This window comes from Bos mutus, chromosome 10, assembly GCF_027580195.1.
Source record: "Bos mutus isolate GX-2022 chromosome 10, NWIPB_WYAK_1.1, whole genome shotgun sequence".
In the NCBI taxonomy this organism is placed as follows: domain Eukaryota; kingdom Metazoa; phylum Chordata; class Mammalia; order Artiodactyla; family Bovidae; genus Bos; species Bos mutus.
The window spans coordinates 72,472,809-72,486,751 of NC_091626.1; the positions used below are offsets into that span (position 1 = coordinate 72,472,809).

General features: G+C 42.5%; 2 protein-coding genes across 3 annotated transcripts in view; one reads left to right on the forward strand and one right to left on the reverse strand.

Annotated features, from left to right (window-relative positions):
- The first annotated feature begins 5,684 nt into the window (after positions 1 to 5,684).
- SRP14 (signal recognition particle 14) lies at positions 5,685 to 8,976 on the forward strand. The gene is made up of 5 exons (XM_005888932.3): positions 5,685 to 5,817; positions 5,966 to 6,038; positions 6,563 to 6,675; positions 7,899 to 7,931; positions 8,430 to 8,976. Exons 1-5 carry the CDS (start codon positions 5,794 to 5,796, stop codon positions 8,517 to 8,519), a joined length of 333 nt encoding a protein of 110 aa, XP_005888994.1. The 5' UTR covers positions 5,685 to 5,793; the 3' UTR covers positions 8,520 to 8,976.
- A 292-nt stretch (positions 8,977 to 9,268) lies between these two features.
- The window catches only part of EIF2AK4 (eukaryotic translation initiation factor 2 alpha kinase 4), a 97,903-nt gene continuing 93,228 nt past the window's right edge, over positions 9,269 to 13,943 (reverse strand). For both annotated transcript variants that reach the window (XM_005888933.2, XM_070378246.1), the window contains exons 35-39: positions 13,435 to 13,532; positions 12,143 to 12,211; positions 11,416 to 11,460; positions 9,989 to 10,107; positions 9,269 to 9,505 (exon numbers count right to left, since the gene is read on the reverse strand). In XM_005888933.2, the coding sequence (XP_005888995.1) occupies positions 9,448 to 9,505; positions 9,989 to 10,107; positions 11,416 to 11,460; positions 12,143 to 12,211; positions 13,435 to 13,532 (389 nt within the window). In that variant the 3' untranslated portion in view covers positions 9,269 to 9,447. The remainder of the gene's footprint in view (positions 9,506 to 9,988; positions 10,108 to 11,415; positions 11,461 to 12,142; positions 12,212 to 13,434; positions 13,533 to 13,943) is intronic.

Sequence of the window (13,943 nt, forward strand, 5' to 3'; positions counted from 1 at the left end):
CGTTTACGATAATGATTTTTTTTTGCTTTTCTTTTTTATTTATTTTTAATTGGAGGACAATTGCTTTACAATATTGTGTTGGTTTCTGCCATGCATCAACATGGATCAGCCATAGGTATACATATGTCCCCTCCCTCTTGTACCCCCTCCCACCTCCCACCCCATCCCACCCCTCAACACAGCACCGAGTTGAGCTTCCTGAGTCATACATCAGATTCCCACTGGCTATTTAGTTTACATATGGTAATATATATGTTTCCACGCTGCTCTCTCAATTCACACCACCCTCTCCTTCCCCGACTGTGTCCGCAAGTCTGTTCTCTATGTCTGCGTCTCTATTGCTCCCCTGAAAATAGGTTCATCAGTATCATGTTTCTAGATTCCATATATATTCATTAATATTCAATTTTGTTTTTCTCTTTCTGACTTACTTCACTCTGTATAATAGGCTCTAGGTTCATCCACCTCTTTAGAACGGACTCAAATGCATCCCTTTTAATGACTGAGTAGTATTCCATCATATGTATGTACCACTGATTTTTTAATCTGTTCATCTGTTGATGGACATCTAGCTGTTGTAAATAGTGTCCTAGCTATTGTAAATAGTGCTGCAGTGTACACTGTGGTATGTGTATATTCCTGAGTCATACATTATGGTTCTCTCAGAGTATTTGCCCAGTAGAAGGACTGTTGGACCGCATGGTAGTTTTATGATAGTGATATTAAACAATATGCATAAAATGAGTCAACTTAAAAGTGTTAACTAATAATGCAGGTGGTAATTGGATAATGGCAGAAATCAAGATGGTGGTATCCAAATGATGGAAGGTGCCTGTGTGTGTGTGCTCAGTCATGTCTGACTCTTTGTGACCCCATGGACTACAGCCTGCCAACTTCCCTGTCCATGGAATTTTCCAGGCAACAATCCTGGAGTGGGTTGCCATTTCCTCCTCCAGGGAATCTTCCCAACCCAGGGATTGAACCCTAGTCTCCTGTATCTCCTGCATTGGCAGGCAGATCCTTTACCACTGTGCCACCTAGGAAGCCTGGATAGGAAGGTGGCTGGGCTATAAATCATAGCACTGCTTATTACTCTTCACTGAGCATTCATTGCATGCCAGCCTCAGTGTTATCCACAGCAGTGCTGTCTGATAGAATCTGTGCTAATGGAAATGCTAATTTATACCTGCACTATCCAAGCTACATGGGGATATTGAGTCCTTGAAATGTGGCTAGTGAAACTAAAGAACTGAATTTTTTCTTTCATTAAGATATTTTTTTTTGGCTGAACCACATGAGCTTGTGGGATCTTGGATCCCTGACCAGGGATTGAACCTGGGCCCACAGCAGTGAAAGCACTCAGTCCTAACCATTGGACTGCCAATGCCTGATATTAATTTAAATGTAAGTATCCATGTTTACTATTTTAGAGCAAGCTGAAGGGTCAATGGACATGAGTTTGAGTAAACTCTGGGAGTTGGTGATGGACAGGGAGGCCTGGCATGCTGTGGTCCATGGGGTCACAAAGAGTTGGGAAGCAGTGAGATGTTCCACCTTGATGGCTAATCCCGACAAGACCCCAGATGAATCATGGCCTCTAGGCTCTTTCCTTCACCCTGGTGTCACCAACACAAAGCCCGTACCTCTAAAAACATTTCTCAGTGTTCAATAAATAATAGAGGGTCAGAGCACAAGGGTCAGCACTTAGGCCAACCTTTGGATCACACAAGTCTGTAACTAGTTTCACTTAAATTCATGACCATAAATATCAAGTCAGCCCTCACATTCCCTGGCAGTCTACAACACATCTTAAATACGTTCAGTCTCTGATGATTTCACAGTTTCTTCCAAATGTCCAGCACCGTGAAGACCTTGTGTAGCAGATATATGCTGGCTTTCAGTTCTGCAGGATCTGAACCTATTTGTAATCCTCCATTGTGTGGGTCTTGGTGAAAGACAAGGAAGATAAAAGGGTCAGAGAGTCACTCCCTCATCCACCCCAGAACTAGGGCTCAAGCATGGTTGTTGTTTAGTTGCTAGGTCATGTCCAGCTCTTTTGTGACCCCAAGGACTGTAGGGTGCCAAGCTCTTGTGTCCATGGGATTTCCCAGGCAAAAATACTTTGAGTAAGTTGCCATCTCCTTCTCTTGGGGATCTTCCAGACACAGGGGTTGAACCCAAGTCCCCTGCATTGGCAGGTGGGTTCTTTACCACTGAGCCAGCAGGGAAGCCTGGGCTCAAGCATATAATCTATAATTGGCCAATCTGGTGCTTATAATCAGGACTCTGATTTCTGAGCTAGTGACAGCAAGGCCCGGGGATCTTTAGAGGCTATTTATAGTGGTGGTCATTGCAGACTGGTCTTGTGCTGGCAGCTTTATAGGAGGGGTTTTCACCAAACTGTTCTAGTAACATGGGCCTATGAAGATGCCTTCCCAGTTTTCAGTTATAACTTTTACCTTTTCACTGAACTTGAAACTTGTGTATGTAGCTGCTTACTTAATAGTTCCACTTGGATATGTAATAGGAATCTCAGATATTACGAGACCAAAATAACCCCTTTCTTCTTCTCACAAAACTTTTTACCTCTCAAGTTTTTCCTGTCTTAGTAAATGGCATCACCATCACCCAGTTGCTCAAATCAAAAGCCTATGTCATCCTTGATTCCTCTTTTCTTCTTAATGTTCACAGCCAATTGTGTATGAGTCCTATTGACTCTACTTTTGAAGTATACACTAATCTGATTGCAAATGTTGCAAGCACCTAGAGTTTTGTAATAACCTCTGGGGTCACCCCCATCGCTCCCCCAAGTTATTTATGTCCCAATACCTGGAACTTGTGAATATGTTATCTTACATGTTTAAAGGACTTTGTGATTAAATTAAAGATCTCTTGACATGGGGAGATTATCCTGGGTTATCTAGGACGGCCTAATATAACCACAGGGTCTTTATAAAAGGGAGGCAAAGGATCAAAGTTAGTAGTAGGAGATGTGACAATGGAAATAAGGGGTTATAATGAAATGATGAAGGGATGCCATGGGCCAAGGAATGCAAGTGGCTTCTAGAAGGGCAAGGAAAGAGATTTTCCCCCTGAAGCTTCCAGATGGAATGGTAGTCCTGCAGACACATTGATTTTAAACTTCTGACCTCCAGACCTGTAAAACACTGTTTGCGCAGATTTGTTATGCAGCAACAGGAAGCTAATGCAACTGTCTAATTGGTCTTCCTATTTCCTGCTTTGTCTCCACAGTAGCTTCTCTACACCACAGACGAAAGATCTTTAAAAAATGTAAAACAGACTATCACTGTTCTGTTTAAAACTACCTTAACAAGAAACTTTTCTTTGTATTTGGAACAAAATCCAAATTTGTCGTAACCACAGGCCCTATATGAGTTGGTCAGTGGCTACCTCTCCCAGTTCTCCATATTCCTTCACCCCTCCTTCCACATCCACTCCACCCCCACACTCCAAGCCTTATGAACACATGGCAACTTGTTTCCCCTTTGGGGTCTTTGTAGATTTTTGAATGGCTGGTCCCTTTAGTTTTAAGCTCAAAATTCTCCTCAGAGAGATTTCCCTGACTCCAACCTTTATCAGTATTGAATCATCCTGTTTAGTTGTCTTCATAGCCGTCATTATCTGAAGCTATACTTCTTTTTTATTGTTTATTTCCTTCCTTCTCCTTTAACCCAAGTTTCAGGAAACCAGGAATTTGTCTTTTATCCTGCAGTAGCTCCAACTCCAACCACAGTGCTTGGCACAGGCTAAGATACCCTCAGTGAAAACCCACTGCATGATTTCATACTTGACTTTATCAAGGGCTTAAGGTTCAAGTAAGCAAGAGAGTTCCAGAAAAACATGTATTTCTGCTTTCTTGACTATGCCAAAGCCTTTGACTGTGTGGATCACAATAAACTGTGGGAAATTCTGAAAGAGATGGGAATACCAGACCACCTGACCTGCCTCTTCAGAAATCTATATCCAGGTCAGGAAGCAACAGTTAGAACTGGACATGGAACAACAGACTGGTTCCAAATAGGAAAAGGAGTACGTTAAGACTGTATATTGTCACCCTGCTTATTTAACTTCTATGCAGAGTACATCATGAGAAACGCTGGACTGGAAGAAACACAAGCTGGAATCAAGATTGCTGGGAGAAATATCAATTATCTCATATGCAGATGACACCACCCTTATGGCAGAAAGTGAAGAGGAACTCAAAAGCCTCTTGATGAAAGTGAAAGTGGAGAGTGAAAAAGTTGGCTTAAAGCTCAACATTCAGGAAACGAAGATCATGGCATCTGGTCCCATCACTTCATGGGAAATAGATGGGGAAACAGTGGAAACAGTGTCAGACTATTTTTGGGGGCTCCAAAATCACTGCAGATGGTGACTGCAGCCATGAAATTAAAAGACGCTTACTCCTTGGAAGGAAAGATGTCCAACCTAGATAGCATATTCAAAAGCAGAGACATTACTTTGCCAACAAAGCTCCGTCTAGTCAAGGCTATGGTTTTTCCTGTGGTCATGTATGGATGTGAGAGTTGGACTGTGAAGAAGGCTCAGCGCCGAAGAACTGATGCTTTTGAACTGTGGTGTTGGAGAAGACTGTTGAGAGTGCCTTGGACTGCAAGGAGATCCAACCAGTCCATTCTGAGGGAGATCAGCTCTGGGATTTCTTTGGAAGGAATGATGCTAAAGCTGAAACTTCAATACTTTGGCCACCTAATGCAAAGAGTTGACTCATTGGAAAAGACTCTGATGCTGGGAGGGATTGGGGGCAGGAGGAGAAGGGGACGACAGAGGATGAGATGACTGGATGGCATCACTGACTCGATGGACCTGAGTCTGAGTGAACTCCAGGAGTTGGTGATGGACAGGGAGGCCTGGCGTGCTGCGATTCATAGGGTCGCAAAGAGTTGGACACGACTGAGCGACTGAACTGAACTGAAGGTTCAAGTTGGCAACAGCAGGGCTGGACATAGACCCCAGGTCTCCTGACTGAACTGAGGCGAAACTAAGACCTGGCTCCGGGCCTTCCTGCTAGAGCTGGGGCCACCGAGCCTGGTCAGAGAAGAGGAAAAGTTCAGAGGACCCCCTTGGGAACGTAATACAATGGCAATGATAAAAACGACAAGAGCTAACGTTTATTGAGCAGGCTCTATGAGCCGCGCACTGTTGTGTTTAATATTAGCTCATTTACTCTTCAAAGCCACACTGTGAAGTGGATGCTATTATTATAGGTTGAGGAAACTTAAGCACCGAACTGTTAGGTAACTTGCCCAACACACAGCTGAATGTACACAGCTATAAAGTGAAAGTCGCTCTGTGGTGTCCGACCCTTTGCGACCCCATGGACTTGCCCATGGAATTCTCCAGGCTAGAATACTGGAGTGGGTAGCTTTTCCCTTCGCCATGGGATCTTCCCAACCCAGGGATCGAATCCAGGTCTCACGCAATGCAGGCGGATTCTCTACCAGCTAAGCTACAACTATAGGTTTCCATCAAATCCTTCCGCGCTGTTACTCCCATCCGCTGCCTGGATGAGGGTATTGCTTGTCTGTGAAATCTGGCACACTCCAAAGGCCCTCCGGGTCGTCGCTCTCCCGGAACAGAAGGGGGCGTCCCTGAGCGCGGGCGAGAGGTGGGTGGGGCGGAGAAACGGTAGAAGCAGGGATTGGGTGAAAGAGACAAGAAACCTAACAGCGGAAGTCCCGCCCAGGCTGGGAGAAACTTCCGGCTCCAGCGGCTTGGGGCTTGTGCTGACGGAGCGGAGCCAGCAGCGCCAGGATGGTGCTGCTGGAGAGTGAACAGGTATAGCCAGAGCTGGCCGGCTGAGGGACCGATGCTGTTTGGGGCTTAGCTCGGGACCTCTGTCTCGTTCTTCGGGAGGGACAGGGACTTGACGAGGCGGGAAGGGGGTTTGTGGTTGCCTAACGGGGCCGGGCTTGTTGTGTTCCAGTTCCTGACGGAGCTGACTAGGCTCTTCCAGAAGTGCCGGTTGTCGGGCAGCGTGTTCATCACCCTGAAGAAGTGTAAGCAGCTGTGGACGCGGCAAGGCCTTCGGAAGGGGGCTGGGAGGCCGAGCGAGACCCCGGCCCGGGTGCCCAGAGACTGGGAGCCTCAGGCAAAATCTTACTGCTGGGCATCCTCTGCTTCCCCTACCTTCCTCCACTTTATACTGGGCCCATTCAGAGCTGAGGGGCCAGAGTATTAGGGATTGGGGCTGGTGCGGCCCCCAGCACTTAGCCACCTAAGTCAGTTCCGGTTCTAGTGGGCCCCAGTCATGTCAGGGCTGTCCTTGTTGTCAAGGATTCCAAGCCGCGCCATGATTAGTGAGATTTAATGTGCTTTGATATTACAGTGTTACCATCTTGGGAGTAGGAGGTAGGTTCCCAAGATGTGGCCAAGCCATCTATGATAGCAGATAATGTGGCTAACAGAACTAGATCAGTGGAGGTGGATTAGGTATCCTCTTTGTATCCCTTCCCGATTTATTAACTTTTTGTCAACCTGTTAAGTCTGTGACTGTGTTCACCAGGATATATTTTTCATGCAGATGATGGCCGAACTAAACCCATTCCAAGGAAGGGTTCTGTGGAGGGCTTTGAGCCCTCAGACAACAAATGTCTGTTAAGAGCTACTGATGGGAAAAAGAAGATCAGCACTGTGGTAAGTTGGATTCCTAATACTCCTGTTTTGGAGTTTAAAGACTTGAACTTAACTGAGGATGGGTTATATCTGTACCAGGTTTTGTGGGTTTTTTTTTTCTTTGTAAGTTACTAAATAAAGCCTAGTGTGTAGTTCCCCAGCTGTTTTGAAATCAAGATCTTCTTTTATTACCTTGGTAGTAGAAAGCCCAAGAGCAAAATTAAAATGAAGGCGGTAGAAGTCAAACACTTGTTAGAAAAAAATATTAGCTTATCGGTCCTTACTCAGAGTAGTACTGTAAGGAGCAGCTGGCATATTTGATTCCTTATTCCCTTACTGTGCTTGGGCTTCAGTGAACAGTTTCTCGGTACCAGATGCTTTTTACTTTTAAGCTGATTATTCCTTTATCGTTGTGGTTCAGGTAGGAAGCATGTATTATATCAGGCTTTGAATTTGAGTATGTCGCCTGGCATGCTACAGTCCATGGGGTTTGCAAAGAGTCAGACACTACTGAGCATATGGCTCATTGAGTAAGAGTTCTAGCTTTCCCTTTCAAAGTGGAAGTTGAATATGGCAAAGCAAGAAGGCTCCTTGGATCAAATGAATACTTATTTATTCTACTGGGGCAGAACCAGGGTGCCCTCTATCCTATCCTATCAGTATAGGATATTCACGAAAATGTGGGCGATAATTAGTTGATTAATCTTCTATTACCAGTTATCTTGAGATTTTTACAGTAAAGCATTTATGTGGCTTAAAAGAAATAAAGTTGGAAAACTAAGGAATCTTTAGACATAAAATTTCTCTTGTGGTAGCTTGCAGTTTGCTTACATGGGCCTGAATTAATGGAAGGTAGGTTTAAAATAAGATGGGGAGGGTGTAATTTAAATGTATCTTGCACAAAAGATTAAGTTCTTTGACATCTCTTAGACTCCTTAGAAAAAGTCAGTACAATGTGTTTTAAGAGATTTCAACAGAGGCGAGAAGCATAGCTTCTTAAGCAGCCCATGTTTCCCATCTTGGTACAATTCTCAAAGTGCAGAGCTACTTTACTTGTTCCTCAGGCAGAGGAAAGTGGAGTAGAAAAATAGCTTTTAGTAGAAAAATAGGTTTCTCATTCATGCAGTAGGGAGGAAATATTTTTAAAGATTAGGATGTCTTCGTGAGGCTTTTGAGTTTTACTGGGTGAGGCAGATGATTTTTTTTGTGGTAACAGGGGTGATCTTTTCCCCCTTATTTTCCAGGTGAGCTCCAAAGAAGTGAATAAGTTTCAGATGGTGAGTTTCTGGTGTTCTTTGTGTCCCATTTCTTGAGGCAAGAGTCAGCCTAATGTTTAACACTGGGTTGGGTTAAGATTGTGATTTAAGTTCACTGCTGTCCTGTGATGCTGTGTTTTACCAATAGTTTACAAGTAAAAGCTGCCAAGCTACGAATTTTACTTCAACACTGACATTGTCTTTTTAGCTAAATTTTGTCGTCTTAGGCTTCATATATGCTGTACTTACAGTACACTTATGTAAGTCACCTGCAGTCTTCCATTTTTGCTTAAAAAAAAGTAAAACACGTGCAACTCACTAGTGGGTGTTGCAGAAGCTGCTATCATGTGAGGGTGTTTGCCTTACACCAGATTCCTTAGGATACAGGTGTCCCATAGTATTCTATACTTTATCAGTTAGGCTTTCTGATTTTGACAACCCTAAATCCATTACGAAGTAGGGCAGATGCTCCACCAATTTGCAACTCTTCGCACTAAGGTCACGCTCTGTGTCTTTTAGGCTTATTCAAACCTATTGCGAGCTAACATGGATGGGCTGAAGAAGAGGGACAAAAAGAGCAAGAGTAAGAAGAGCAAAGCAGCGCAGTGAAGGGCACCAGCTCTCCCGCTTTCACCAACTAACCACTGAATTGCTGTTTTTCCTTTGGTTTTTATTTTTGGCCACAAAGCTGAGTTTCTGATTCCCTTATAATGACTGTTTTCATGTGAGTTTAGGGTCATTTTTGGATGGAAGAAGGGCTGCAGTGTTTACAGGGTAGTTCCAAGGAGCCAGTTTATCTTAGATCTGGCTAAGTGGTTTGTGTTGGACGGTTGTATATTCCTGGATAATAGTTTACAGACTCTGTAGCCATCTGTAAAGAGCAGTGTATTATTTAACCTGTATTTATCAGCACTGACCAACTTTTATTCTTTTTCCTACCCCATAAAAAGTTTCTGGCCACAGCTTCTCGTTCTGGAATGATGTGATTATGAATAGGCTTGAGGCCCTGTCTTTTGGTTTACTGGAACTGAAACCTGACAATTTTATTAAAAGTTGTGTTATTTCATGGGTTTCCCAGCTGGCTGTATAATTTTATCATCTTAGCTCCTTTAGCAAATCTGAATGAGTTTCATAACCAAATAAGAGTTTGCTTAACCAGACTAAGGATAAGCTTATTAGAGAATCATCAAGAATAAAGATTCCAAGTTAATGATGATATTTGATTTCTTTATGCCCTTTACTTGGGACATTTTCATGTGCTTAGTATACAGGGCTAAGAGAAGAACAAAGCTGTTTTCTTGTGTTCTAGCTCCATAAACCCTGTAGTGTTAATAGATTTGCAATTAAAAAGCAACAGATATATGAAAACATTTATTCAAAAGATAAATTTATAATATATTACACAGGAAAAACCTACAAAGCTCAGCTTTGTAGGACAGCTTAGAATGTAAAGCTAATTTAAAATTACAATGAATGTACAATGTTTTGTAGTATAAGCTCCTGTCTGTTTGAACAATGCAATGATAGCTCTTTAGGATTAAAATAAGATTCTGTAGTAGTCATCTCTGTAGCTGTACAGGAAGAGCACAGACACCCTGCAAGAGGAGGGAGAAGACAGGATCAGTATAATGGGTAAAGAACGCGGCTGATACTTTATTTTTAGAACACTTAACTGTAGGAGTTCTGTGTAATCAAAAACAAGATGGAAGGCTAGTCACTAAAAACATTTTAGTGTTTGAAAACATGAACAACTGGCATTCTGACAAGGGGACATAAAACATAGGAGTTACCTGGGTGATTAAAATGATAACTGGGATAGCTGCTACTGAGATCACCGTGTTATTGATAAGAGCATGACTGTGATTCACAGTCCTGACATGTATTTACTGGTCACTAACTGCAGTTCTAACATAGCAATTTATTAGTCATCTAACCTCAACAAGACAATAACATATTTGTCACTCTAAAACCCCTTCTTGGGGGAAAAACTCCTAAAAACAAACAATGCCCGCCCCCAATCCCCCCCAGCTTGACTTTTAACCTATACTGAAACCTGCAATGCCTTAGTGATAACTTACTTTTTTTCTACTTTGATGTTATAAATCTCATCACAGACTAATTTGAGGTATCTTTGCTTTGGCAGGCGTGACAGCAGCTGCTTCACAGTTGTGTTAAATGCCTGTTCATCAGCATCCCACTAGGAAAAAATATAGATAAGACTTAACACAACAGGTACTAGGGTTTATTAATTGGCTTTTCCTGGGTCACTAATGAGGTGTCAATGCCATCCCCTCTCTAAGTAACACTGAAGAGATCAGTTACAGGGGGAAAGAACTAGTGGGGAGACTGTGAGGGTTCTTCCTCTGAAGAACTGAATTTCTTTATAAAACTAGCTTACTAGATCCTGCCTAAGAATGCTGCAGCCCCAGTGTGTTAACGTGACTACCCCAGTTATTTCTGCCAACTGTTGACTTTAGGTGAGATGATGTGCACCCGTTTGAGTGGCGCATGAAGCAGTAAATCACCAGTATTGTGCTATATGCTTATTTACCAGACAGGAGAATACCAGTGGGGATGGAGGACAGGGAAGGGGGGAGTTAGCTTATAAGAGAAGCTACAGGATATATTGTACAGCACAAGGAATATAATCAATATTTTATATAAATGGAGAATAACCTTAAAATATAGCATGAAATGTCAGTTCTGGGGCAAAGTTCATTTTTCATCTAACTTAATCTGACTAAATACTCTGGATAGACAACAGTATTCTTTGGTTAGATATGCTGCAAAAATCACATGTAGTTATTCTTACAGTTAAATATTCTTATAGCAAAGGTATATATTAAATTTTTAAAAAAGTTCAGTTAGGCTATTTGATAATAAAGGTATGTACCTATTTTGAAAAAAAGCATATAAAAAAGGACCTACATTCAATTTTTACAGAAAGATCTTCCATATAGTTTTAGTTCTGCAAATGAGCTTCCCTATTTGGAATGAAGGTTTGTTTGAAGCAGCATAGTATAGTGGGCGAGAATGTAGATTCCACTGCTCTGCCTAGGTTCAAATCCTGGCTCTGCAACTCCCTAGTTGGGTGACTTTGAGTAAGATGTTTAACCTCTCTGCTTCTATTCTCCATAAAATGTAAAATAAGGATCTGTAAAAAGGTAACGGTATGTATCCCTTGGGGTTGTTATGATTAAACGAGTTAATATTCCTAAAGTGCTTAGAACAAGGCCTGCTAGAGCTCGACACACAGTAAAAACCCTACGTGTTTGTTAAAAACATCTCTGAAATGTAAAAAAAAAAAAAAAAAAGTGTGATTCCCTCAAAGTATGATTTAGTAATACATATCACATAAAAGAAACAATGCTCCTAAATTCCTGGGACTGCTAGAAAAATACCTCATATCATAAAGAAAATAATGCCACTTTCAACTTTCTTTTGGCAAATCAACAGCAAACTTTGGGATTTTAAAGACTAGTGCAGAAGAGTTCATCTTGCTTACCTCTAATGACAGGAACTGTAAGATTGTTTCTTTGGGTAGATCCACCTGTTGATACACAAAAATGTACATCATGTGAGGGATCCTAAGCAGCACATACTGACTTGTGACTGTGGAGTCACTTTGGATGGAGCAGCATGAATGGGATGCTTCTATGCTGCTTATTGAATTTGGCAGTGATGTGATCTCAGCACTTAGAACTAACACATCACACCGCAAAGCTTTGGCAGCACTACCTGCAAAGGCCTGCAAAGTGAAAGAGTGAAAGTCGCTCAGTCGTGTCCGACTCTGCGACCCCATGGGACTGTACAGTCCATGGAATTCTCCAGACCAGGATATTGGAGTGGGTAGCCATCCCCTTCTCCAGGGGATCTTCCCAACCCAAGGATCAAACCCAGGTCTCCTACATTGCGGGCGGATTCTTTATCAGCTGAGCCACAAGGGAACCCCAAGAATACTGGAGTGTGTAGCCTATCCCTTCTCCAGTGCATCTTCCAGACCCAGGAATCAAACCAGGGTCTTCATTGCAGGCAAAGTCTTTACCAACTGAACTATCCGGGAAGCCTGAAACATGTAGAAAAATGATTTTCATTTTCAGTCCCCCTCCTCCCAATCTTTCAGAGGAAGAAACTAGGAGAAACAGGCCTGTATCCCAATTCTGTTGACAATGAGCAAAAATTTGACAGTGTGGACAAAAGCCATCCTCAGAAAGTTAAAGAAAGTGACTTACAGCCAAAATTTCAATTTCACTGCTTTTCTGATGTAAGTTGGCAAGGGAGGTCTGAAGTCGGGTTTGTACCTAACAAGAAGGAAAGTGTGTTAGAATTCAGAACCTGTCCAATCAACCCATCTTTCTTGCCATTTCAGTTCTTATTCTAGGAAACAATCACAGATGACAAACCAAAGCCTTTAAAAGGGATCCCAAATATTATATAAGGACTTGCTCTTCATCCACCTCAGTAAGATGAGTGTCTAGTGTATTATGACCTCAGGGAAAATGAGATTTTATAGCCTACCTTGATCATTTGTTTGCTAATCCACTTATTTCTATATACTTTTGAACTGACATGTAATAAAAGCTCAGTACTGTAAAACAGCGCATGCGGAAGCAGGGAGATTTTAGTATTAAGCTAAATTTAAGAAGGGGACAGTGACAGCATTGAGAACATGGAACTGAAATATGGTAGATATGAAAAGTGAGTTTCCACCCAACACTGAGAAACAGCCAGGAAAGCTAACAAAATGAGGTAACTTGATCTTTTGTGTCTCAGTCTAATTACATTCCTAAGTAATGGCTACCCTCTCATACCCTACTCCCAAGTGAGGCCAGTGTCCCAACTCTGCTCAGTAGCTTTTCTACGCTGTCCTTCCCTCTGTCCCTTCTATTTGGAACACCCTCATCTTCCCTCTCTGCCTGCTGAAATCCTTCAGGGATCACCTCCACGAAGCCTTTCTTGATCATCCATACAGACACTGATCTTTCTCTCTCCCCCATGTCTGTAGCATACTCTAACACTCATTCAGTATACTTAATTCAGCATCCTAGTACTGATTTTTTTCTATTCTCCAACCATATATATGCTTCTAAGGTTATAAAGTCTTTGAGGACTGTGGCCATGTCACATGTTTTCCATTTTACCTGGCACTTAGCACAGAATCAGGCAAATAACAGATACCAAAAACATGTATGCAGAGAGAAACCTGCCACACGTCTTGTGGAGGATCTCTTCTGCTTTGTTATGTACAACAAAACCAAATGGGATAAGGAACTTTTTGTTTGGACTCAGTAATTCTGACAACAGCTGCTTCCGGGTGCCCACAGTGTATACTGAGGGCTCTTTGGAGGACAAACGGGGCAGAATCTTGGCACCTGAGATGCTTTGTGTTGGTGAAATTTTCAGAAGTCACCAAGTTCAGGAATTGGAAGAAAAACATTTCCAGGAAACTGTTCCTTCATTCCCTTTCTTGTTTTCTTCCTCCTTTGCGGCTCATGTTAGAAAGCCGAGGACACTGACCATGTACCTGAGTCTCATACCGCCTTCGGGTGCTGGCTGACAGCTTTTCTGGGGCGACCACACTCACAATGGGAACAACCGTTGCTCCATGGATTTCAAACAAACCTGAAACAGAGTTTTAGCAGTTATGGCCTTATCTGGTCCCACTTTCTATTACACACCACAGAGCTGGCAGAGATGATTAGAATCCACTTCGGGGTGAGTCTATGGACTGGATTATGTCTAAGCCTTGTTTTTTGTCTCTGCAACTGTCTGCACTGGCCCATAAACCCAGAACCCCAATTATCCCCTAGTAGTTCTGACACTTCTGTCTGGATCACCAGCCTTCCCTCCTTCAGTGGGAGGTGACAAAGGCATAGGGAGGCAATATGAGTCAACCCTCATGAACCTAAGGAAAAAAAAGGCAAGCTTAACATTTCCCAAACTATAATTCTTTAAATTCCTCTAAGTATTTGAAATCTGATGGTGGCAGAAAGCCTGCTAACAGAAATGAACCCAAAAGATTTAATTCTCTTA

Excerpts from the sequence above, each read along its gene's own strand:
- SRP14 (XM_005888932.3), top strand. The coding sequence starts at position 5,794 with ATGGTGCTGCTGGAGAGTGAACAG. Across the intron at positions 5,818-5,965 it reads TGCTGCTGGAGAGTGAACAG|TTCCTGACGGAGCTGACTAG; the intron begins GTATAGCCAGAG and ends GTTGTGTTCCAG. Across the intron at positions 6,676-7,898 it reads AAAAGAAGATCAGCACTGTG|GTGAGCTCCAAAGAAGTGAA; the intron begins GTAAGTTGGATT and ends CTTATTTTCCAG.